Source organism: Balaenoptera musculus, chromosome 1 (genome assembly GCF_009873245.2).
Source record: "Balaenoptera musculus isolate JJ_BM4_2016_0621 chromosome 1, mBalMus1.pri.v3, whole genome shotgun sequence".
Lineage (NCBI taxonomy): Eukaryota > Metazoa > Chordata > Mammalia > Artiodactyla > Balaenopteridae > Balaenoptera > Balaenoptera musculus.
In genome coordinates, this window is record NC_045785.1 from 81,499,347 (window position 1) to 81,524,901 (window position 25,555).

At 35.2% G+C, this 25,555-nt stretch overlaps 1 protein-coding gene across 11 annotated transcripts in view; it reads right to left on the minus strand.

Moving 5' to 3' along the window:
- Positions 1–25,555, minus strand: part of EVI5 (ecotropic viral integration site 5) — a 227,345-nt gene that overhangs the window by 154,496 nt on the left and 47,294 nt on the right. For all 11 annotated transcript variants that reach the window (XR_005019724.1, XM_036850975.1, XM_036850955.1 and 8 more), the window contains exon 2: positions 15,967–16,196. Coding sequence is in view for 10 of the 11 variants with exons in the window: in XM_036850975.1 (XP_036706870.1) it covers positions 15,967–16,115 (149 nt within the window). In the remaining variant the exon portion in view is untranslated. The remainder of the gene's footprint in view (positions 1–15,966; positions 16,197–25,555) is intronic.

The window sequence follows — 25,555 nt, forward strand, 5'->3', positions numbered from 1 at the left end:
TCATTTGCAAATATTTTCTCCCATTCTGAGGGTTGTCTTTTGGTCTTGTTTATGGTTTCCTTTGCTGTGCAAAAGCTTTGAAGTTTCATTAGGTCCCATTTGTTTATTTGTGTTTTTATTTCCATTTATTTAGGAGCTGGGTCAAAAAGGATCTTGCTGTGATTTATGTCATAGAGTGTTCTGCCTATGTTTTCCTCTAAGAGTTTGATAGTGTCTGGCCTTACACTTAGGTCTTTAATCCATTCTGAGTTTATTTTTGTGTATGGTGTCAGGGAGTGTTCTAATTTCATACTTTTACATGTACCTGTACAATTTTCCCAGCACTACTTATTGAAGAGGCTGTCTTTTCTCCATTGTATATGCTTGCCTCCTTTACCAAAGATAAGATGACCATATGTGTATGGGTTTATCTCTGGGCTTACTATCCTGTTCCATTGATCTATACTTCTGTTTTTGTGCCAGTACCATACTGTCTTGATTACTGTAGCTTTGTAGTATAGTCTGAAGTCAGGGAGCCTGATTCCTCCAGCTCTATTTTTCTTTCTCAAGATTGCCCTGGCTGTTCGGGATATTTTGTATTTCCATACAAATTGTGAAATTTTTTGTTCTAGTTCTGTGAAAAATGCCATTGGTAGTTTGATAGGGATTGCACTGAATCTGTAGATTGCTTTGGGTAGTATAGTCACTTTCACAATGTTGATTCTTCCAATCCAAGAACATGGTATATCTCTCCATCTGTTTGTATCATCTTTAATTTCTTTCATCAGTGTCTTATAGTTTTCTGCATACAGGTCTTTTGTCTCCTTAGGTAGGTTTATTCCTAGGTATTTTATTCTTTTTGTTGCAATGGGAAATGGGAGTGTTTCCTTAATTTCTCTTTCAGATCTTTCATCATTGGTGTATAGGAATGCAAGAGATTTCTGTGCATTAATTTTGTATTCTGCTACTTTACCAAATTCATGGATTAGAGGACAGTATGGAGGTTCCCTAAAAAACTAAAAATAGAACTACCATACGACCCAGCAATCCCACTACTGGGCATATACCCTGAGAAAACCATAATTCAAAAAGAGACATGTACCACAATGTTCACTGCAGCTCTATTTACAATAGCCAGGACATGGAAGCCACCTAAGTGTCCATCAACAGATGAATGGATAAAGATGTGGCACATATATACATGGGAATATTACACAGACATAAAAAGAAATGAAATTGAGTTATTTGTAGTGAGGTGGATGGACCTAGAGACTGCAGAGTGAAGTAAGTCAGAAAGAGAAAAATAAGTACCGTATGCTAACACATATATAGGGAATCTCAAAAAAAAAATGGTTCTGAAGAGCCTAGGGGCAGGACAGGAATAAAGATGCAGACGTAGAGAATGGACTTGAGGACACGGGAAGGGGCAAGGGTAAGCTGTGACCAAGTGCGAGAGTGGCATGGACTTCTATATACTATCAAATGTAAAATAGATAGCTAGTGGGAAGCAGCCGCATAGCACAGGGAGATCAGCTCAGTGCTGTTTGACCACCTAGAGGGGTGGGATAGGGAGGGTGGGAGGGAGACACAAGAGGGAGGAGATATGGGGATATATGTATATGTATAGCTGATTCACTTTGTTATAAAGCAGAGACCAACACACCATTGTAAAGCAATTATACTCCAGTAAAGATGTTAAAAAAACAAAATTAAAAAAAAGGAAACTGATGGTTTACTGATCGCTTTACGCAGACAGAAAGCATAGACATTGCAGACTGAAGCTAAGCTAGTTGCAACAGAAAGAGTAGTACAATAAATTCTTTTAATTAATCATATCATCAAATTCCTCAGGAAATCAGACAACTAATTAAAAATTTAAAACAATCCTATGAAAAGAAAAAGAATAAAGAGTTCGAGTGAAGATCTAAAGGCTTCTCCTATGATTAAAAATACAAGAATTTTTCAACAGAAACATAGATCAGTGGAACAGGATAGAAAGCCCAGAGATAAACCCACACACCTATGGTCAACTAATCTATGACAAAGGAGGCAAAGATATACAATGGAGAAAAGACAGTCTCTTCAATAAGTGGTGCTGGGAAAACTGGACAGCTACATGTAAAAGAATGAAATTAGAACACTCCCTAACACCATACACAAAAACAAACTCAAAATGGATTTGAGACCTAAATGTAAGACCGGACACTATAAAACTCTTAGTGGAAAACATAGGAAGAACACTCTTTGACATCAATCACAGCAAGATCTTTTTTGATCCACCTCCTAGAGTAATGGAAATAAAAACAAAAATAAATAAATGGGACCTAATGAAACTTCAAAGCTTTTGCACAGCAAAGGAAACCATAAACAAGATGAAAAGACAACCCTCAGAATGGGAGAAAATATTTGCAAACGAATCAACGGACAAAGGATTAATCTCCAAAATATATAAACAGCTCATTCAGCTCAATATTAAAGAAACAAACACCCCAATCCAAAAATGGGCAGAAGACCTAAATAGACATTTCTCCAAAGAAGACATACAGATGGCCAAGAAGCACATGAAAAGATGCTAAACATCACTAATTATCAGAGAAATGCAAATCAAAACTACAATGAGGTATCACCTCACACCAGTTAGAATGGCCATCATCAGAAAATCTACAAACAACAAATGCTGGAGAGGGTGTGGAGAAAAGGGAACACTCTTGCACTGTTGGTGGGAATGTAAATTGATACAGCCACTATGGAGAACAGTATGGAGGTTCCTTAAAAAACTAAAAATAGATTTACCATATGATCCAGCAATCCCACTACTGGGCGTATACCCAGAGAAAACCATAATTCAAAAAGACACATGCACCCCAATGTTCATTGCAGCACTATTTACAATAGCCAGGTCATGGAAGCAACCTAAATGCCCATCAACAGATGAATGGATAAAGAAGTTGTGGTACATATATACAATGGAATATTACTCAGCCATAAAAAGGAACGAAATTGAGTCATTTGCTGAGACATGGATAGATCTAGAGATTGTCATACAGAGTGAAGTAAGTCAGAAAGAGAAAAACAAATATCGTATATTAACACATGTATGTGGAACCCAGAAAAATGGTACAGATGAGCCAGTTTGCAGGGCAGAAGTTGAGACACAGATGTAGAGAACAGACATATGGACACCACGGGGGGAAAACCGCGGTGGGGTGGGGATGGTGGTGTGCTGAATTGGGCAATCGGGATTAACATGTATACACTGATGTGTATAAAATTGATGACTAACAAGAACCTGCAGTATAAAAACAAACAAACAAACAAAACAACTAATACTAAACTTTCACTGGGTTATTTGTATGGAAATATGTTAATATAAATGTTTCAGACATTACATGAAACTTGTAAAAATCTTATATGTTCTGGTATAATGTTATAAGTCATAATTCTAGTTATTACTTTAAAATGTATACCTCAGAAATAAAAAAAAAAAAAAAAGATTAACTATGAGTTGAACTTGGATGATGGATACAGAAGAGTTCATTATACTGCTATTTTTGTTTATATTTTATTGTTTTTATTGTTTTCTATAAAAAAATGTTTAAAAAATAATAATAACATGAATTTTTAATGCAAAGACTTGAAAATACATGTTTTGTTCAGAAGCTTTTTACTACTTCCTTAAATGTTCATGGCTGTGTTATAGAGAGTATCCTTAGGAAAACTGAGGTAATGCTGTGGTGGTAAAATTATAAACATAAAAGTTAGATCACCTAGATCAGCAATGTCCAACAGAAATATAATGCAAGCCCCTACATAATTTTAAATATTCTAATAGCCAAATTTAAAGTATAAAGAAATAGTTGCAATTAATTTTAATAATTTATTTATCAAATATAGTCAAAATATTACATATTTTTAGTATGTAATCAAAATTTTTTTAATTAATGAGATTTCCCCCCCCCTCAAATCAGCTCTTCAAAATCTAGAGCATATTTTACTCTTACAGCCCATCACAATTTAGACCAGCAACATTTCAGGAGCTCAACTGTCACATATGGCTAATGGCTTCCATATTGGACAGTGTAGACTTAGATGTTGGTAGGATACAAAGATATATAAATTAAGGTTTCAAAGATTCCTGCTTACCATATTTAAAAAAATAAATAAAATACATTTACTTTAGTTTAGAAGAACCATTTCCTCATCCTCATATTTCACCCCCCAAAATCTGCTAAAAAGTAAAATCTGATTCTACATAACAGAATGCAAAAGGAAACAAACATGGTTGTAAGGCCGAACTGCTCAACCACACAAATAATGGCCCGTTTAAAATTTAAATCAGCACTATTCCCCTCCTTAATTAAAATGCATTGCTATTACACTTGAACCTTACCTTCTTAAATTCATCTCAGCCAAAGCCTTTGTATTTTTAAAATGAAAAACACACTTAACACAGAAAAAAAAATAGCTGTCCTATTTCAACTTCAAGGCTATCAATAATTAACGTTCATCAAACAGATCTTTGACATCGTATTGAACCATTTCTTCACATCTTTCTGCGGTTGCGAGATGCACTGATTTTTAAAAAGTGATAACTGCAGTAAAACTATGGGAAGGAAAAACAGTTCCTTTATAGAATTTGGTATTTTCATGTTTCTTCAATTTTAATTTTCTAAAATACTGTCAAAGTATTTTATACTTTCTTAATCAAAGACAGTTAAACAACACAAAAGATTCATCTACATTTGCAAAAAAGAAAAAATCCTAAATAAAAGCATCTCCCCTGTTAGAAGTAACAGTTGTGTCTCAATTTTTACTTTAGATACATAACTTGCATATCTACATTACAAACCACAGAAGTGGTCAGAGAAAATTTAGTTTATTATTCTTGCAATTTTTCCTTGGACTTAATGCATTGGTGGGGTACTAGAGCAGAACAGGGGAAGGTGAGCTAGATCTTAGTGTTTGTCATTTTATTTTTTATTAAAGTCAGAAAGATGTGTTTTTCCATCAGGATTGTTCTCCTAAGGCAAAACAAAATATTGCTATATTTACCCATTCTCTACACATAAATCCTTCCCATGGATTCTGGGTTTTAATGATTTTTTTAAAAAGAGTGAGAGACTCAAAATGTGAACTCAAAAAAGTACAAAGTTTTGAGTAATTCCACACAAGAACAAAGGGCGAAAACCTTCTGCTTCTTTTACTTTTTCAAAGTCTTACTTGTCAAAATCTCTTTTCTAGACATCTTTAAACAATTCTAACAATTATTATTTAATTGTTAACATATATGCCAAGCACATTTAGTATTCTGGAATAAATTGTGAATTACTTGGGGAAAAGTTCATCTATACACACATCACTTGCAACAATTTTTATATGGTGTTTTCCATATTTTCATTATACAGTAATTATTGATCATAACCATAAAAATAAATTCAACTTTGGTCACTTACAAACTCAGGGCCAAAGTTATCTTTTGTGCGAACTACTTTTTCATGTAAGAACCAATTCAAAACTTATAAATTCTTTACATCCTTTAGCACTATCTATACGTGTTTTACTTTGCCAGTCCTGCCCTGGTTTTATATTCCACTAAGTTTTCCACACCATACACCTCCTTTTGTTCTCTTTAACAGTCTCCGCCACTTTGTTTTCTGTGAGCATCTATTTGCTCATAACTGCCTTCACACAACCCAACACTCCACTTTGCTCTTTCATGAGCCTCTTCCAAATTCATCTTATCCAAGAAACTTTGCCAATCTACATATTATGCTAGAAAATTACCTCCTCCTAAAACCTCAGCCAAAAGACTTTGCTCTAAATCTTTCAAATGTAATAAGCAAAGAGGCACAAAGTTAATACCAATACACACATAAAACCCACATAAAGTTATCATCATGTGGCACACCGAGCTTTCTATCTTACCCATCAAATGCTGAGAGCCAAAGAAAACCCTTTAAAAGCACTTTCTAAGAAACAATAATCAGAAGGGGACAATTTCTATTGCCAGGTTTGTATGGGCTAACATTAGGTCTTCTTCTAGTTGTTCATTTGGGCCAGGTTCAAAATCTCTAGCTTGTAAATTCTATTTCCAGGTAATTTCTTTCACGTCTCTATTTTCTGTCTCCATATCAACATATCAATTTTCTGTCTCCATATCAACCAAACCTGAGGACAGGTCATTTGAAAGCAAAAATTTCAACAACTACCTCAGCAATAAATTTTTTTAAAGCTGAGCAGAGTTAATATTCAGGATATATAAGACTTTGACCAACAGGCAACAATGGACAGCAATTTCTGAAACTCAGGAGATAAGTGAGGTAAGACCTATGATTGCCATCTTACCTGCCTTGAGAGAGTTTCCAGATTCTGGCATGCATAGGAAGAATTCAACAGAACCTAGTGAACTTTCTCAATTGAGTAGACAGAGCTGAGAGCATGAGGAGACCAAAGTGGCTAGAGTCCAAGGAACAGAGTATCAGAGAGGTAAGAAGTACACAAACAAGATCTTCAGAGATTGACAGAGGATACCCATTAAGTATTCAGCTGGGAACTGATCAGCACATGTATGTAAGGAAACTACCCAAAGCTAGAGACAAAAACCCACCAGAAAAGATTAAACAGTGGCCACCATTCACACAGGGCCAGGAATAGTATCTGTCCCCACCGGCCAGACTGGAAAACCTGTTTCAAGGCATACTGGGTAAAGTACACAAAAGGGTCATGCCTCAGTAGGAGGGAATAATAGCCCTAGGCTGTGCACTACTCCAGAACAAATTCTTTCCAAGTAACTTAACTGCATTCTTGAACAAAGCTCAAGAATATTTACAGGAAAACAGCCAAACCAAGTGAGGTAAAATTCACATTGTGAGACATCCAATCAAATATTATCAGGCATGCAAAGAAGCAGAAAAATATAACCAATGAGAAGAAAAAGCAATTAATCAAAAACAAACTGGTATTGATAGAAATGTTAGAACTACCAGGCAAGGCCATTAAAAGTTATTAAGACTACATTTCTGTATGTTCAAAACTTAAGTAGAGACATACGAACAACACTCAGCTCCACGTTCTAGAGGTGAACAATGTGAGAGATGGAAAAACACACTGGATAGGATTAATGGCAAATTAGACATGGCAGATCACAATATAGAGAACTTGAATACAAAGCAATAAAAATTTTCCAGAAAGTGAACACAGTATCAGTGAGCTGTGGAACAACTTTGAGTGGCCTAATATTTGTGTAATTAGAGTCACTGAGGAGGAGGAGAGAAAGGAAAAAAAAATTTGAAGAATAAAATGGTCGAAAAGTTTCCAAATTTGAGGAAAATTATTAAGTCTACAAGAAGTTCAACAAAACCCAAAAGTAAGAAACATGCAGAAAACTACAATAAGGCACCTCAGAATCACTGCTTAAAACCAGGGATAAAGGACTTCCCTGTGTGGCTCAGTGGTTAAGAGTCCACCTGCCAATGCAGGGGACACGGGTTCGAGCCCTGGTCCAGGAAGATCCCACATGCCGTGGAGCAACTAAGCCCGTGTGCCACAACTACGGAGCCTGCACTCTAGAGCCTGCACGCCACAACTACTGAGCCCGCATTCCACAACTACTGAGCCTGCATGCCGCAACTACTGAAGCCCAGGAGCCTAGAGCCCATGCTCCGCAACAAGAGAAGCCACCGCAGTGAGAAGCCCATGCACCGCAACAAAGAGTAGCCGCCGCTCACCACAACTAGAGAAAGCCAGCGCGCAGCAATGAAGACCCAACGCAGCCAAAAATTAATCAATTAATTAATTAGTAAATAAACAAAACCAGGGATAAAGAAAAAACCTAAAAGGAGACAGAGAGGGAAAATGACACATTATATACACAGGAACAAAGATAAGGATTGCATCAGATTTCCTGATGTAAACAATACAAGAGTGAAGTCAATGACACATCATTACAGTACTGAAGGAAAACAAACAAAAAAAACAAACAAAAAGCCCTGTCAACCTAGAGTCCTATACTCAGAAAAAATATTTTTAAAACAGCAAGATCTTTTTTGATCCACCTCCTAGAGTAATGGAAATAAAAACAAAAATAAATAAATGGGACCTAATGAAACTTCAAAGCTTTTGCACAGCAAAGGAAACCATAAACAAGACCAAAAGACAACCCTCAGAATGGGAGAAAATATTTGCAAATGAATCAACAGACAAAGGATTAATCTCCAAAATATATAAACAGCTCATTCAGCTCAATATTAAAGAAACAAACACCCCAATCCAAAAATGGGCAGAAGACCTAAATAGACATTTCTCCAAACAAGACATACAGACGGCCACGAAGCACATGAAAAGATGCTTAACATCACTAATTATTAGAGAAATGCAAATCAAAACTACAATGAGGTATCACCTCACACCAGTTAGAATGGCCATCATCAGAAAATCTACAAACAACAAATGCTGGAGAGGGTGTGGAGAAAAGGGAACCCTCTTGCACTGTTGGTGGGAATGTAAATTGATACAGCCACTATGGAGAACAATATGGAGGTTCCTTAAAAAACTAAAAATAGAATTACCATATGACCCAGCAATCCCACTACTGGGCATATACCCAGAGAAAACCGTAATTCAAAAAGACACATGCACCTGAATGTTCATTGCAGCACTATTTACAATAGCCAGGTCACGGAAGCAACCTAAATGCCCATCAACAGACGAATGGATAAAGAAGTTGTGGTACATATATACAATGGAATATTACTCAGCCATAAAAAGGAATGAAATTGAGTCATTTGTTGAGACGTGGATGGATCTAGAGACTGTCATACAGAGTGAAGTAAGTCAGAAAGAGAAAAACAAATATTGTATATTAACGCATGTATGTGGAACCTAGAAAAATGGTACAGATGAGCCGGTTTGCAGGGCAGAAGTTGAGACACAGATGTAGAGAACAGACATATGGACACCAAGGGGGGAAAACTGCGGTGGGGTGGGGATGGTGGTGTGCTGAATTGGGCGATTGGGATTGACATGTATACACTGATGTGTATAAAATTGATGACTAATAAGAACCTGCAGTATAAAAAAACAAACAAACAAAACAACTAATACTAAACTTTCATTGGGTTATTTGTATGGAAATATGTTAATATAAATGTTTCAGACATTACATGAAATTTCTAAAAATCTTATATGTTCTGGTATAATGTTATAAGTCATAATCCTAGTTATTACTTTAAAATGTATATCTTAGAAATAACTAATTTTCTTGTCAACTGCATTATTATGAACTTTCATCAAATCTTTAACCATGGTCACAGTCTTTTGTCATTTACAGACAGTTCTGGGTGTACTCTGATGCTTTTGCAAATATGTTCCTATAAAAGGGTTTCATCTTCAAGAAATTCATGGAAAAGACTCTGACAAGTACAGGTTTCTGGTAACTGACTGTACTGCTGAACTGAATGAATAAGCATTTTCAGAATTCTAATGAAAAATTGATAAACTCATAAAAGTGCTAACAAAAGATCAAGATGAAAAAAAAAATTAATTACATGGGATTGAGTGAACTGATGAGGATGAGTATAATTTTTGTGACTTTCTCTTTGAATTAAAAAAAAAAACATCCCACAAGGACTCAGAGGCAAAGAATATACAAATGAATTTTCACTGCAAAGTAAAGGAGCTGCTACAGTGGAGGATTACTGGACTGAATGTCAATATTATGACATAGTATGAGTGTGTTTCATGTTTGGTAATTGCAATCATTGTTACTTTTGTTGTGGTCATCCATGTACAATGCTTGGTGTCAGTCTATTTATCTCTTGTAAAAATAAAATACAGTGTGTGTGTGTGAAAAAAAAAATTGACACAAGAAAAATGAAAAAAAAAGAACAAAAAAAAAAAAACAACTTAACATATAGTCCATCAAAATTAGAAAGTTACATGGCCATAGTAAGAACAAGTTCAGATGAAAGGTAAGTCATCCATAATCATTATGTTCTTTTCTGATTAATATATCCTAATGTGCCTAGAAGGTTGTTCAGACATAATAAAACCTATTTCAAGAATTTTCTAGTATAAATAGTATAGATACTGTGTTCATAAGTACGATACCTTAAAAGCCACCTCTTAGTTCTCATAAATATATTTAAAAGAAAACAAACAAAAATAGGTTATTGTTAAAATAAAAATCGTAACCATTAAAAAATTAATTCATGTCTTACTAAATTACAGAAATGTTGCTTGCGTTAAACTTTTAAACTAATTAGATCAAAGTGTTTTATATCACAAATTTAATGGTAACAGAGATAGCTATCAAATGTGTTTACTTCTTTTTTTATTAGTGAAGTTTTTATTTCCACCAGAGTACTGCATGTATTTGAAAATACACCTAAATCTGTATTTGAAAAAAAAAAAGTTTGTCCAAAAGTTATAAATTACTACTTTGAAAAAACTTTCACTCTGTATAACCCTTACTATGAGATGTCCCATTTTATCAGGTGTGTGGCTTTTTAAAGATACCGGCCCAAGCAAAATCTGATATGATTTTAACATCTACTCTTGATGTGAGCAAATAATAAGATAAAATATTCCTATCGCATTGTCCGAAAAGGGTTGCTGTTATTTTATTTTCCCTGTTCTCTTCTCTTTCTTCTCCTCTTCCTTCCTCCTTCATCTTCTTTAAGCATACTAATACTAGGATATTAATAAAATAAATATAAGCAAATGATGTTTAAACGTGTTTTCTAAAAGAACAATTACTGTTTACCTGTTTTTCCATTAAATATGATATTCCCTGCCTAAAAAAAAAAAAAAAAAATCAAAGGCAAAATGAAGACTCTGACATACAGGAGCAACCCACACTACATGAAATATAAAAGGAAGTCCTCCAGACAGAAGGAAAATTCTATCAGTTGGAAATCTGGAGCTAAAAAAAGAACGAAAGCGCACCAGAAATGGAAGCTATGTAGGCAAATATAAGAGTTTTTTCTTATTATTTCAATCTCATTTAAAAGATAATTGACTACTGAAGCAAAAATAATAATGTAGGGGCTTCCCTGGTGGCGCAGTGGTTGAGAATCTGCCTGCCAATGCATGGGACACAGGTTCGAGCCCTGGTCTGGGAAGATCCCACATGCTGCGGAGCAACTAGGCCCGTGAGCCACAACTACTGAGCCTGCGCATCTGGAGCCTGTGCTCCGCAACAAGAGAGGCTGCGATAGTGAGAGGCCCGCGCACCGCAATGAAGAGTGGCCCCCACTTGCCGCAACTAGAGAAAGCCCTTGCACAGAAACGAAGACCCAACACAGCCAAAAATAAATAAATAAATAAAATAAAAATAAAGGAATTCCTTAAAAAAAATAATAATAATAATGTAGTATGGGGTTTATAACATATACAAAAGCAAAATGCATGATAAAACTAGCACAAAGGACTGGAGAGGAGAAATGGAAATGTACTATTCTAAGTTCTTACACTATGTGTGAAATGGTATGAGATCTCTTGAAGGCATACTGTGCTAAGCTAGTTAAGAATGTATACTATGAACCCTAAAGCAACCAGCAAAATAACAAAGAGTTATAGCCAATAAATCAACAAAAGATAAAATAGAATCATAAACAACATTTCATTCAGTCAAAAGGCAGAAAAATTAAAAGATAAAGAACAGTAAAACAAGATGACAAATATAAACATAACCATATCAAGAATTACATTAAATGTAAATGATCTATTTTCCTCAAAACCTAGAAAACACTATGTTAAGTAAAAGAAGCTAGTCACAAAAGACTACCAATGAAATGTCCAGAATAGGCAGATCTATGGAGACAGAAAGTAGATTAGTGGTTACCAGCAGCTGGAAGGAGGGAGGAAAGGGGAGACTAATGGGTACAAAGTTTCTTTTGGGAGTCATAAAAATGTTCTGAAATTGGATAGTGGTAATGTTTGCACAACTTTGTGAGTGCACTAAAAACACCACTAAATTGTACACTTTAAAGGGGTGGATTTTATGGTATGTGAATAATTAAGAGTACAATAACAATACAATAAAAATACTGGAAAAGGTGCTGAAATAATAATAAGCATATATTTTCTTAGATCCAGCAAGAAGACTCTAATCCCCACTTCACTCTATAAGGAGTGTGAGTATGTGATCTGCTTTGGCCAATAGAATGTAAGTTGAAGTTATGTGTATCACTCTCTAGCAGATGTTTTAAGATATATTTCCACTATTTGCCATGAGTCTGGTTTATCCTGCATAGGGGCTGGTCACTGGTCCAGAAATGAAGAAATGTGCAGCAAAAATGTACTAAGCCTGCAGTTTGAGATGAACGTTAATGTGAGCAAGAAATAAAATTCTGTCATAATTTTTTTTAAAAGTGATCTAATTACCATAATTAAAAGGCAAAGATTGTCAGATTGTATTTTAAAAAGCAAGAGCCACTATATGCTAACTGACAAACTTTAAAGATAAAGAAAAAAACAGAATAAAAGTAAAGGATGGAAAAATATATAAAATTTTAACATTATTCAAAAGAAAGCTACAGTGACTATATGAGATAAAGTAGATTTCTAAGCAAACAATATTACTAGGGATAATGAGTGCATTTCACAACAGGATATAACAATTCTAAATGTTTATATACACAATAATAAAACTTCAAATTACATGAAACAAAGACTGATAAAAATTTAAAGAGAAATAAATCCACAATTATAGTTGGAGGTTTCAATACTCCTCTCTCAATATCTGACATCAATATCTGATACAACAAGTAAACATAAAACCAGCAAAGATACAGTAGACTTGAACAACACTATCAATCAATTTGAATCAATTAACATTTATAGAATATGCCACCAAACAACAGCTAAATACACAATCTTCTCAAGTGCACGTAAAATATTTATCAAAACAGACCATACTCAGGACCATAAAATTTAAAGGGATGTTGCTAAAGCAGAGCTTTAGGAGAAACGTACAGAACTAAACACATATTAGAAAAGAGGAAAGATCACAAAGACATTACAAGGACACAAGACATTACAGATAAAGGTCAAAGACTTCAGAAGACAACTACAGACCAATTTCCCTCCTGAACATAGATGCAAAAATTCCAAACAAAATCTTAGCACATCAAATCCAACAATATTTTATAGAGACAGTAAACAATACTTTATAAAGACAGTATATAATGACTAAGTGGGGTTTATCCTAGGAATGCAAAATTGGTTTAACATTTAAAACTCAATGTAATTTGCCATATTAAACTAAAAGAGGAAAACGATGTAATCACTTCAATAGATTCAGGAAAAGCATTTGACAAAATCCAACTTCTGTTTCTTATAAACTCTCAGCAAATGAGAAATAGAAAAGAACTTCTTCAATCTGATAAAAGTCATCTACAGAAACCTACAATTAACTTCATATTTAATGCTTTCCCCTTAAGATCAGGAAAACAAGGCTATCTGTTCATCGCTTACACTCAAATTTGTACTGGAGGTACTAGTCAGTTGCAATAAGGCAATAAAAAGATATAAAAGGCATCCATATTGTAAAGGAAGACACAAACATGCTTTTATTCACGGACCACATGCTCATCTATGTAGAAAATCTAATGGAATCTTAAAAAACAACAAAACCTACCAGAAAAAGTGAATTTATCAAGGTAGCAGGATACACGAATGACAAAAGAAAAATGATTGTATTTCTATATGGTAGCAATGAACAATCAAAAATTAAATTTACAAAAACAATACCATGCACAATTAATAAGTAAATGAGAAATATATTGTGTTCATGGGTGGAAGGCAATACTGTTAGGAATTCAACAGCATTCTGATTAAAATCTCAGCAAGTGTTTTTGTACAAACTACTTGATGTAAAATTCACAAGGGTATGATAAACAGCAAAAACAGTCAAAAGAACAAAGATGGAGGATTAACACTATCTGATTTCAAGACTTATTAGAAAGCTACAATAAACAAGACAGTGTCATACTAACATTAAAGTAGACAAACAGATCAGTGGAACAGAAAAAGAATCCAGAAATAAGCACATAACGTATACAGACAACTGACTTTTGACAAAAGTGCAAAAGTAATTAAGTGGAGAAAGGACAGTCTTTTCAACAAATACAAAAACAATTAAACATGCATATTCAAAAACTGAACTTTGATCTATGCTCTCTTTCATAGAAAAAAATTAACTCAAATGTACGACAGTAAATCTAAAACTTAAAAATATAAAACTTCTCTAACACAGCAGTCTACCTGTGTGACCCTGAGCCATCAAAAGCACAGTCCATAAAAGAACAACTTCAAATTGGACTTAATTACAATTTTAAACTTTTGCTCTTCAAAAGATAATGCTAAGAGAATAAGCCACAGACGGCAAAAAAATATTTGAAAAACATATATATGGATAAAGGACTTGTACCTGAAATATATAAAGAACTCTTAAAACACGATAATAAGAAAGCAAACGACCTAATTTTTTTAAATGGGCAAAAATTTCAGACAGACATTTAATCAAAGATGATATATCAATGGCAAATAAGCACATAAAAAGATGCTCAACACCATTAGGGAAATGCAAATTAAAACCACAAGATACAAATACCTATTAGAATGGCTAAAATTAAAAGAGCGACTGTACCAAGCATTGGTAAGGATGTAGAAGAACTGAAATGTTCATACACGGATGATGAGAATGTGGAAAACTATAGGCCCTTTGGAAAACAGTTTGACAATTAAATGTACACCTACCATATAAACCAGCCATTCCATTCCTAGGTATCTACCCAGGAGAAATGAAAGCATAAATCTATACAAAGGTTTGTACACAAATGTTTTAGCATTTCACAACAGGTGAGTAGGTACACTGTGATATATCCATATAATGGAATATTACTAACCAAAAAAAAAGGAATGAACTATTCATATGTGTTACAACATAAAAATTATGCTAGTGAAATAACCCATTAAAAAAGAGTACATACTGTATGATTCTATTTCTATAAAACTGGAGAAAATGCAAACTAATCTACAGTGACCAAAGGCAAATCAATGGCTATCTGGGGATAGAAAGGCAGATAACAGATATGTTCATTTTCTTGATTTGGTTGATAATTTCACAGGTATATACATATGTCAAAACTTATCAAATTGTACACCTTAAGTATGTGTACTTTATTATGTACATTATATATCAACAGAGCTGTTAGAAATTATATTACCCTTAAAGCCAGTGGTGGTATATCGTGACTGAACATAAAAGGACACTCTTCCAATAACTCTTTAATAGCTGATGCCCAGAGAACTTCTGATAGTAATATTAGTGAAGGGGCACCCAGGGTCCACAGTACACATTAATAACAGAGTAAACAAGTATTCTATATCACACCATTAAAAGAAAAGAATACTTTGCCTTCCATGAATAAATTTATGAAGAGATTTCCCACTCTAAATCACAAATCAGATATCCATCCTAAATTAAATAATTCTACAGCTTAACCAAAGGGGACTATTTAGAGAGTTTAAAAAACAAAAATGGTAATTTTATTTGCCTTAAAAATCTTTTCTAAAATTCAGGAAAAATTTAGATAATTTGCTATATTAAGAAAACAAATCTCTACAGCTATCCAAGGCAGAAGAAAATTTTAGTCCAACTTTAGTTTTAAGACCAACTCCTCCAAAAAAGACTTGAATACTTTTGTTAAGTAACTTTGATAAACAAGGAGCCAAAAACTAAACATTCTTTCTTTTCTTTGGCTGCGCCACACAGCTTGCGGGACCTCATTCCCTGACCAGGGCTAGAACCCGGGCCACAGCAGTGAAAGCCCAGAATCCTAACCACTAGGCCACCAGGGAACTCCCCTAAACATTCTTAATTTGAACAAATATTTTAAATTTTGATTATGGCATATATACATATATGAATGGTTGAGTTTGTATGATAATTAAAGGAAAGAAAACCCAAGCAACCTCACTTACCTATTTTGTTCCTCCAGTTTAGCCAGGAGTTCTAAGTCGTCTGGACTCAACTGTGACGGGGAAGATGGTGAAAGGGCTGGCGTTGACAGTGTGGTAGATGAGGATGTAGTGTGTAATGAAGCAGATGGACTTGCCACCTGACTGGCCATCTGACTGACTGTATGTGACACTGTGTTCTTTACCCATGAGAGAGTAGAACTCAACTTTTCTGCAACCTTGTCTGTCGCCACCTAAGGATAAAAATAACAGTTGCATACATCAATTTTATTGTATGCATTACCAAGAACTTGATAATCCTGGTTAGTTTTACTTTATAACCACCATCAGAATATTCTCTTTGAGTTAATAAAGGTAAAACCTGTTTTAGCAATGACTGTCCTAACATACAGCTTTTGGAAACTCCTTATTTCAGTTCTGTGACATGAACAAATTAGAACAATGTTTTCCAAACTACAGGCTAAAATCCATCAGGGAGTGATAAAATCAATTTAATAGGTAACACCAGCATTTTTTTTAAAATGAAAAAGAGCAGAAAGTGTCAATGTAAAGATATGTTATCTTATAAAATTTCTGTCTCAGTTGCATATATGTATTAAAACTACATACTACATGTATGTTGAGCTGGGATATGAAATATATTCTTTATTGGGGTTACAGTCAAAAACATTTGAAAGCCGAGGAACTAAAACATGTCCATTAGGTGAGGAGGACAGGGAAATCCTATAATATGACCAACAATTCAACAAAAACTGGGCTTAGCATAAATAAGATGAAATGAGACTCATGATATATCTTCAAACCACTAAAGAGTATTTTTATTGAAGAGAATTTACCTCTAGAAGAACAAAATTATGATAAATGATTGATTTGACAGAGTAAGAGAGTTTTGGGGTACAATTTTCAAATAGTTAGAACTAGTCAGAAATAGAATGGGATGCCTAGAAAGAGTAGACATTCCCTACCAATGGCTACAATTAAGAATCCATAACACAACATTTTAAAGCAACCATACTCCAATAAAAATTTAAAAAACAGAATCCATTATAAGAGTCAACATGGAAACCTAAACGTCCATTGACAGATGAATGGATAAAGAAGATGTGGTACATATATACAATGGAATACTACTCAGCCATAAAAAGAATGAAATAATGCCATTTGCAGCAACATGGATACAACTACAGATTATCATACTAAGTGAAGTAAGTCAGAAAGATAAAGACAAATACCATATGATATCACTTATATGTGGAATCTAAAATATGACACAAATGAATATATCTATGAAACAGACTCAAGAACATAGAGAATAGACTGGTGGTTGCCAAGAGGGATGGGGTTAGGGGAGGGGTGAAGTGGAGTAGGAGTTTGGGATTAGCAGATGCAAACTGGTATATATAGAATAGATAAACAATAAGGTCTTACTGTATAGCACAGGGAACTATATTCAATATCCTGTGATAAACCATAACAGAAAAGAATATGAAAAAGAATGTTAAAAAAAATTAATTATAAGAGTCAAAAGTCAAGAGTTGGTTGAAGATGAGTTTCTGTTTTAGATGGGCAACCAGACCTAAAAAAGCCTTTCAAATCCCGCCCCCGTCTCTAAGATTCAATGAACTATACAAACGTCTATATATTCGTCATAAATCATGCCAAAGTCCTAAGCAGATATGCCTATAGCAAATTCATTTGAAACACAAAATAAAGAAGTTAAGAAGTTGTGGTACATATATACAATGGAATATTACTCAGCCGTAAAAAGGAACGAAATTGAGTCATTTGTTGAGACGTGGATGGATCTAGAGACTGTCATACAGAGTGAAGTAAGTCAGAAAGAGAAAAACAAATATCGTATATTAACACATGTATGTGGAACCTAGAAAATGGTACAGATGAACCGGGTTGCAGGGCAGAAGTTGAGACACAGATGTAGAGAACAAACGTATGGACACCAAGGGGGGAAAACTGCGGTGGGGTGGGGATGGTGGTGTGCTGAATTGGGCGATTGGGATTGACATGTATAAAGTGATGTGTATAAAACTGATGACTGATTAAAAATAAAAAATATATATATATACATAAGTAATATTCAAACAGGCATTATCACTTCAGTAATGAAAAACAATGTGAACAATAACCATATTTGAATACCTATACAAAACTAAACATTCTTGATTTGAGTTTACAAACCAAGGTACAGTAGTTTTTTTAAGGGATTATACTTTTTTGAAACTATCACAAAAAGAGCTTCTTTTTTTTTAAAATAGATCTTTATAGGAGTATAACTGCTTCACAATACTGTGTTAGTTTCTGTTGTACAACAAAGTGAATCAGCCACATGCATACATATACCCCATATCCCCTCCCTCTTGAGCCTCCCTATCCCACCCCTCTAGGTCATCACAAAGCACCAAGCTGATCTCCCTGTGCTATGTGGCTGCTTCCCACTAGCTAACTATTTTACATTTGGTAGCGTATATATGTCGATGCTACTCTCACTTCACCCCAGAGTGAAGTTAAGTCAGAAAAAGAAAAAGAGCTTCTTGATTGTGAAGTTCTTAGACAAAAACTATGAAGTGCTTTTGCGTGCTTTGAGAAGATCTTAAATTTTATGCAATAGAAAATGACTAAAGCACTATAAAGTTGTTTTTTAGATAGACATATTCTCAGCTAACCTTGGTTACATATAGCAATTTATACACACAAAAATTAAAACACCAACTTATATACACAAATAAAAATGCCACCCAGACTATCTTAGCAGATACTACTCTCCCCTCATGGGTTGTCCAAGTCTTTCCTTCTCACTTCATCAACACATACATGTCCCCACTTCCTTGACCTCAACCCAGCAGCAGGAAAATTCAATGTAGGGAAAAGGGATTCTAAGGTCATAGTTATGCCACTCAATGTGAGGCTGGAACTTCTGAGACAAAGATTTGATTACAAGTGAATGGGGCAAGAGTTTTATTAACTTAAAGATACCTCTCATTTTCTTTTCATTTTCAGTAACTTTTTCATTTTAGAACTTACTTCCCTTGGAATGGCATTATAGAAGGGATCAGGGAGCTCTTAGTGTTGAGGGAAGAACCCCCAAGAAAGACAAGCAGGATAAAGTAGGGGAACCAAGGAAAAGAAGTATGGGTACGATCATATAGGCTTCCAGGTTAAAAAAAAAAGTCCTCGCCAATGAATAGACCAGCAGCACAGTTCATTAGGGCAAAAGGCCAGATAGTAACCAAATAATTTAGCCAGAACTTCCTTTGCACCAGGAAATGGTAAGAGCCATGGCAGACAACAAGATAGCCTGTTGTAGTTTGTTATCCTATTGATTTTCTCTACTCAGTTACAACTACAAATTCAATTGTGAAGATGGCACTAATTTGCATCCCACAAGCACACTATATTGTAAAACAGAAAACCTAACATGTAAAATTTACAGAAAAATGTTACCCTTTACTAACACTGACCACTAATTTCAAACATACTTACAACTTTCAAAAATTAATGCTTACAACAAGGACCTACTGTATAGCACAGGGAACTATATTCAGTATCCTGTAATAACCTATAAGGGAAAAGAATCTGAAAAAAAAAAAAAGAATCAAAGGATCACTTTGGTTTATACACCGGAAACACTGTAAATCAACTATACTTCAATCTTAAAATTGAAGTATATGGAAATAAATACGGGAAAAAAATTTTAAAGGAAGAATTAATGCTTTACATTTCCATTATATAAAAGTTCTCTACTCGAGCTAACTGTAGCAAAGGCAAAAGACACCTATTATCTGCTTTAATTTGTTTTTAAAAATAAATTTATCATACCCTTTCTGCACACTGTAGCAACAGGCTTCCATTTAAAAAATTTGGAATAACCCAGAGCACAATCCTGACATCCTTTCAACCTTGATGAAATGAGATTCAGTCTATAACTACTGAAGGCTCAGCAACCCATCTTTACAATTTCAAATTCCTAAATATAACTGGAGTATTTAATTGCAGCTGCACTTTAATAAAGTTTAATTCTCATGGTTCTAGAAATCCCACAGGACTGAGTTATTTTTCATATATCATCATGTCCTATTTTTCCTTTAACTCTACTTTTCCAAATCTCTAACCTGCCACCTCTAAACCTCTTTCCCTCATCCTATGGTAAATTGAGGTCATGAAGATACAATAAATCTGACAATGCAATTATGTCACAAAGGTTGTCACAAAGTTCCTGTCTAACTCATAGAGGTGTTATGCATTTATATTTTTTTTGTTTTTTTTTTAATTAATTTATTTATTTATTTATTTTTGGCTGTGTTGGGTCTTCGTTTCTGTGCGAGGGCTTCCTCTAGTTGCGGCAAGCGGGGGCCACTCTTCATCGCGGTGTGCGGGCCTCTCACTATCGCAGCCTCTCTTGTTGCGGAGCACAGGCTCCAGACGCGCAGGCTCAGTAGTTGTGGCTCACGGGCCTAGTCGCTCCGCGGCATGTGGGATCTTCCCAGACCAGGGCTCGAACCCGTGTCCCCTGCATTAGCAGGCAGATTCTCAACCACTGCGCCACCAGGGAAGCCCTGCATTTATTTTTAAACATGAACATACTTTGAAAAGATTAAAACCATCATTAAAAAGGCTTAGTAATCAGCCACAAAAGGCCATACATCATATGATTCCATTTACATACAATGTCCAGAATAGGCAAACCCAGAGACAGAAAGTAGTTGGGTGGCTTGGAGGGACTGGAGGAGGGGGGATGGGGAATGACTGCTAATGGGTACAGAGTTTCTTCCTAGAGTGATGAAAATGCTCTGGGATTGGACTGCAGTGACAGTTATACGACCCTGTGAATATACTAAATGCCACTGAACTGTACACTTGAAAGGAGTGAATTTTACAGTATGTGAATTATATCTCAATTTTAAAAGAACTTAGTCAATCTGAAAAATCTACATAATGTATAATTCCAACTATATGACATTCTGGAAAGGGCAAAATTATGGAGACAGTAAAAAGATCAGGATTTGGGCGAGGGAAGGGACAAACAAGCAGAACACAGAGGATTTTTAGGGCAGTGAAAATGCTCTGAATGATACAATAATGGTAGATACATGCCATTATACATTTGTCCAAGCCCACAGAATGTAAACCATCAAGAGTGAACTATAATATAAACTATGGACTGGATGATTATAATGTGTCAACATAGTCTCATCAATTGTAACACAGGTACCACTCTGGTGGTGAATGTTGATAATGGGGGATGGGTCTCCATGTGTAGGGGTAAGGGGTAGATGGGAAATCTTTGTGCTTTCCACTCAATTTTGCTGTGAACCTAAAACTGTTATTAAAAAATAAAATACTAGGGCTTCCCTGGTGGCGCAGTGGTTGAGAATTTGCCTGCCAATGCAGGGGGCACGGGTTCGAGCCCTGGTCTGGGAAGATCCCACATGCCGCGGAGCAACTGGGCCCGTGAGCCACAACTACTGAGCCTGCGCGTCTGGAGCCTGTGCTCCGCAACAAGAGAGGCTGCGATAGTGAGAGGCCCGCACACCGCGATGAAGAGTGGCCCCCACTTGCCGCAACTAGAGAAAGCCCTCGCACAGAAACGAAGACCCAACACAGCCAAAAATAAATAGTAAATAAATAATAATAATTTTTTTTAAAAAATAAATAAAATACTAATAAAATAAATATAAATTAAATAAGAAGTTTAGTAAAAGCCTTAGATATTGCTATAATATTTGAATAGGATCTCCCATGAGAAACAATCAGCGTTCCTTTATCACTTTATATTTTATTAGAACTTATAAAGATGCTCTTAACTCCCCAAAAGGACTGTTTTTAAAGATTCCAATTTTAGATCCAAAATCTAAAATACTCTAAAGCAGGTATCACTAATTTCCCCATCTTAAAAGTGATGACACTTTTTAAATGATGATCCAGAGAGATAACACAACTTTTATATTAGAAAGCTATTAAGAGTGGAACATAGACAGTCTGGTTTGAGATTCTCTGCTCTTAACCACTGTCAAGAGTGAACAAGACCCGTGACTTCCCTGGTGGTCCAGTGGATAAGACTCCACACTCCCAATGCAGGGGGCCCAGGTTTGATCCCTGGTCGGGGAACTAGATCCCGCATGCATGCCCCAACTGAGAGTTAGCATGCCGCAATTAAGAGTCCACGTGCTGCAACTAAGAAACCTGCGTGCTGCAACTATGAGCCCTCATGCTGCAACGAAGATCCTGCAATGCTGCAACTAAGACCCGGCGCTGCCCAAAATAAATAAATAAATATTAAAACAACAACAACAAAATAAAGTGTACAATTCAATGGTTAAAAAAAAAGAAGAAAAAAAAAAAAGAGTGAATTAGACCAAAAGTTGGCAAGAGATGCAGTCACTAATGACCTCAATTAATCCATTCCACAATGAAGGAAGCAGAAACCAGATTACAGAAGGTTGAGGACCATCTTAGAGAATTAGGAGCTGCAAAACAATCCCATTTCCATCACTATGACCTTTATTCTTGAGACTTCTTGATTCAGACTGACTCCTGAAGGCTGGAGGTTCCAGTAAGTTGGTCAGGATTTTACTATGTAACAAACCTTACTTTCTAAAAATGCCTCAAACACGCTAACTTCAGTTGATTTTAAGAAACAAAGGAAAAAATTGATACAATTCAGATAACTAGACCCTTTTTTTTTTTTTTCTATCATTTTGGGGTTAGTTTGTTTTATAGTATCAAGGCTGGGAATTCCCTGCCGGTCCAGTGGTTAAGACTCTGCCTGCCAGTTCAGGGGGCACGGGTTCGATCCCTGGTCGGAGAACTAAGATCTCACATGCTGTGCTGTGTGGCCAAAAAAAAAAAAATCAAGGCTGATTCAACAATTTAGCATATTTTTTTAGGACTTTTCACAACAATTAGTATTAACTCTTTTTTTTTTTGGCCATGCCAAATATATATATATGTATATGTCAATATGTATATGTGTATATATATATATGTATATCTACGTATACACATATATATGTATATATTCACATATATTCAGAATAGATAAAGAACTCCTAAAATCAACAACTCAAACAATCCAATAAAATTGGGCAAAGGACATTTCTCCAAAGATATACAAATGGCCAATAAGCATAATAGGCATATGAAAAGATGCTCAACATCACTAACTAGGGAATGCAAACCAAAGCCACAATAAGATACCACTTCACACACATTAGGATAGCTGTTTTTTTTTTTTATTTTTATTTTATATTGGAGTATAGTTGATTAACAATGTTGTGTTAGTTTCAGTTGTACAGCAGAGTGATTCACTTACATATGATTACATATACATGTATCTATTCATGTACACACTGCTATATTTAAAATAGATAACCAACAAGGACTTACTGTACAGCACAGGGAACTCTGCTCAATACTCTGTATTAACCTACATGGAAAAAGAATTTGAAAAAGAATAGGACAGCTATTATAAAAATTAAAATTAAAAAAATAAAAACGGAAAATAACAAGTATTGGCATTGCTGACAGGAATGTAAAGTGGTAAGAAGGTGCAGCTGCTGTGGAAACAAATATGATGGTTCCTCAAAAAACTGAACATAGGATTACCATATAACCCAGCAATTCAACTTCTGGGTATGTACCCAAAAGGATTAAAAGCAGTGATATTTGTATACCCAAGTTCGTAGCAGCATTATTCACAACATCCAAATGGCAGAAGCAACTCAAGTGTTCATCAATGGATAAATGGATTTTTAAAATGTACTATATACACATCGTTATGTGCAATGGAATGTTATTTGGCCTTAAAAAGGAAGAAAATTCTGACATATGCTACATGAATGAACCCTAAAGGCAGTATTTTAAGTGAAATAAGCCAGTCACAAAATGACAAATATTCTATGATTCCACTTAAATGAGGTACCGAGAGTAGTCAAATTCATAGAGGCAGAAAGTAGACTGGCTGCCAGGGAAGTGGGGAATGTGGAGTTTAATGGGTACTCTGGAGATGGAGTGATGACGGTTGTACAACAATGTGAATGTACTTAATGCCACTGAACTGTACACTTAAAAATGCTTAAAATGCAGGACTTCCCTGGTGGCGTAGTGGTTAAGAATCCGCCTGCCAATGCAGGGGTCATGGGTTCAAACCCTGGTCCAGGGAGATCCCACATGCTGCGGAGCAACTAAGCCCATGCGCCACAACTACTGAGCCTGTGCTCTAGAGCCCGTGAGCCACAACTACTGACCCCGCGTGCCATAACTACTGAAGTCCGCGTGCCTAGAGCCAGTGCTCCGCAACAAGAGAAGCCCATGCACCACAACGAAGAGTAACCCCTGCTCGCCACAACCAGAGAAAGCCTGCGTGCAGCAACAAAGACCCAATGCAGCCAAAAATAAATAAATAAAATAAATAAATTTATTTTTTTTAAATGCTTAAAATGGTAAATTTTTTTGTTATGTACATTTGGTCCTTGAACATGGATTTGAACTGCATGGGTCCACTTATACACAGATTTTTTGCAATAAATATGTACTATAGTACTACAAGATCTGCGGTTGTTTGAATCCGAGGATGCAGAACCATGAATACAGAGTTCCAGCTGTAAAGTCATACGTGGATTTTCAACTGTGGGAGGGTCGGTGTCCTTAACTCCTGTGTTGTTCAAGGGTCAACAGTGTATTTTATCATAATTAAATGAAAAAAAGAAATTTACATCTTTCATTCCTTATATTAGTAATTTGTGTCTTTCTCTCTTTTGGTCTTCGTTAGACTGGCTAGAGGTCTATCAATTTTATCAATCTTTTCAAAGAACCAGCTTTTAGTTTTGTTGATTTTCTGTTACTGTCCTCCTGTTTTTGGTTTTATTTATTTATGCTCTAATTTTTATTTCTTTTCTTCCACTTGCTTAAGGCTTACATTGCTCTTTTTCTCTGGTGCTCTAAGCTGGAAGCTTAGAAACTCATTTTATATCTTTCTTCTTTTCTAACATATACATTCAATGCTCTAAACTAATCCCTAAGCACTGCTTTTGCTGCTTTTCATTTTCCTTTATTTCAAAATATTTTAAATTTTTCTTTGGACTTTTTTTTGATCCATGTGTTATTTAAAAGTGTGTTGTTTAATCTCCAAATATTTTCAGATTTTCCAACTATCTTTCTGTTATTTCTAACTTAATTCCATTGTGGTCTAAGAGCACATGTTCAGGTATGTTTTATGACCCAGAATATAGTGCATCTTGAAGACTGTTACATGTAAGCCTGAAAAGAATGTATATTCAATGGTTGTCAGATAAACATCATTAAATACATTTGACTGATGGTACTGGTCCTTACTGATTTTCTGCCTCTGCTGTATCTATAAATTACTGCAAGACAGGTGCTTAAGTCTCCAACCATAACAGTGAATGTATCTATTTCTCCTTGAAGTTCTATCAGTTTTTGCCTCATAAACTATGCCTTTTAGGAGACTTGACCTCTTTATCAATACATAATGTCTGAAATTTTTCCTTCTCAAGTCTGCTTTGTCTGAAATTAATATAGCTACTCCAGCTTTCTATGGATTATTCAAAAAAGTAAA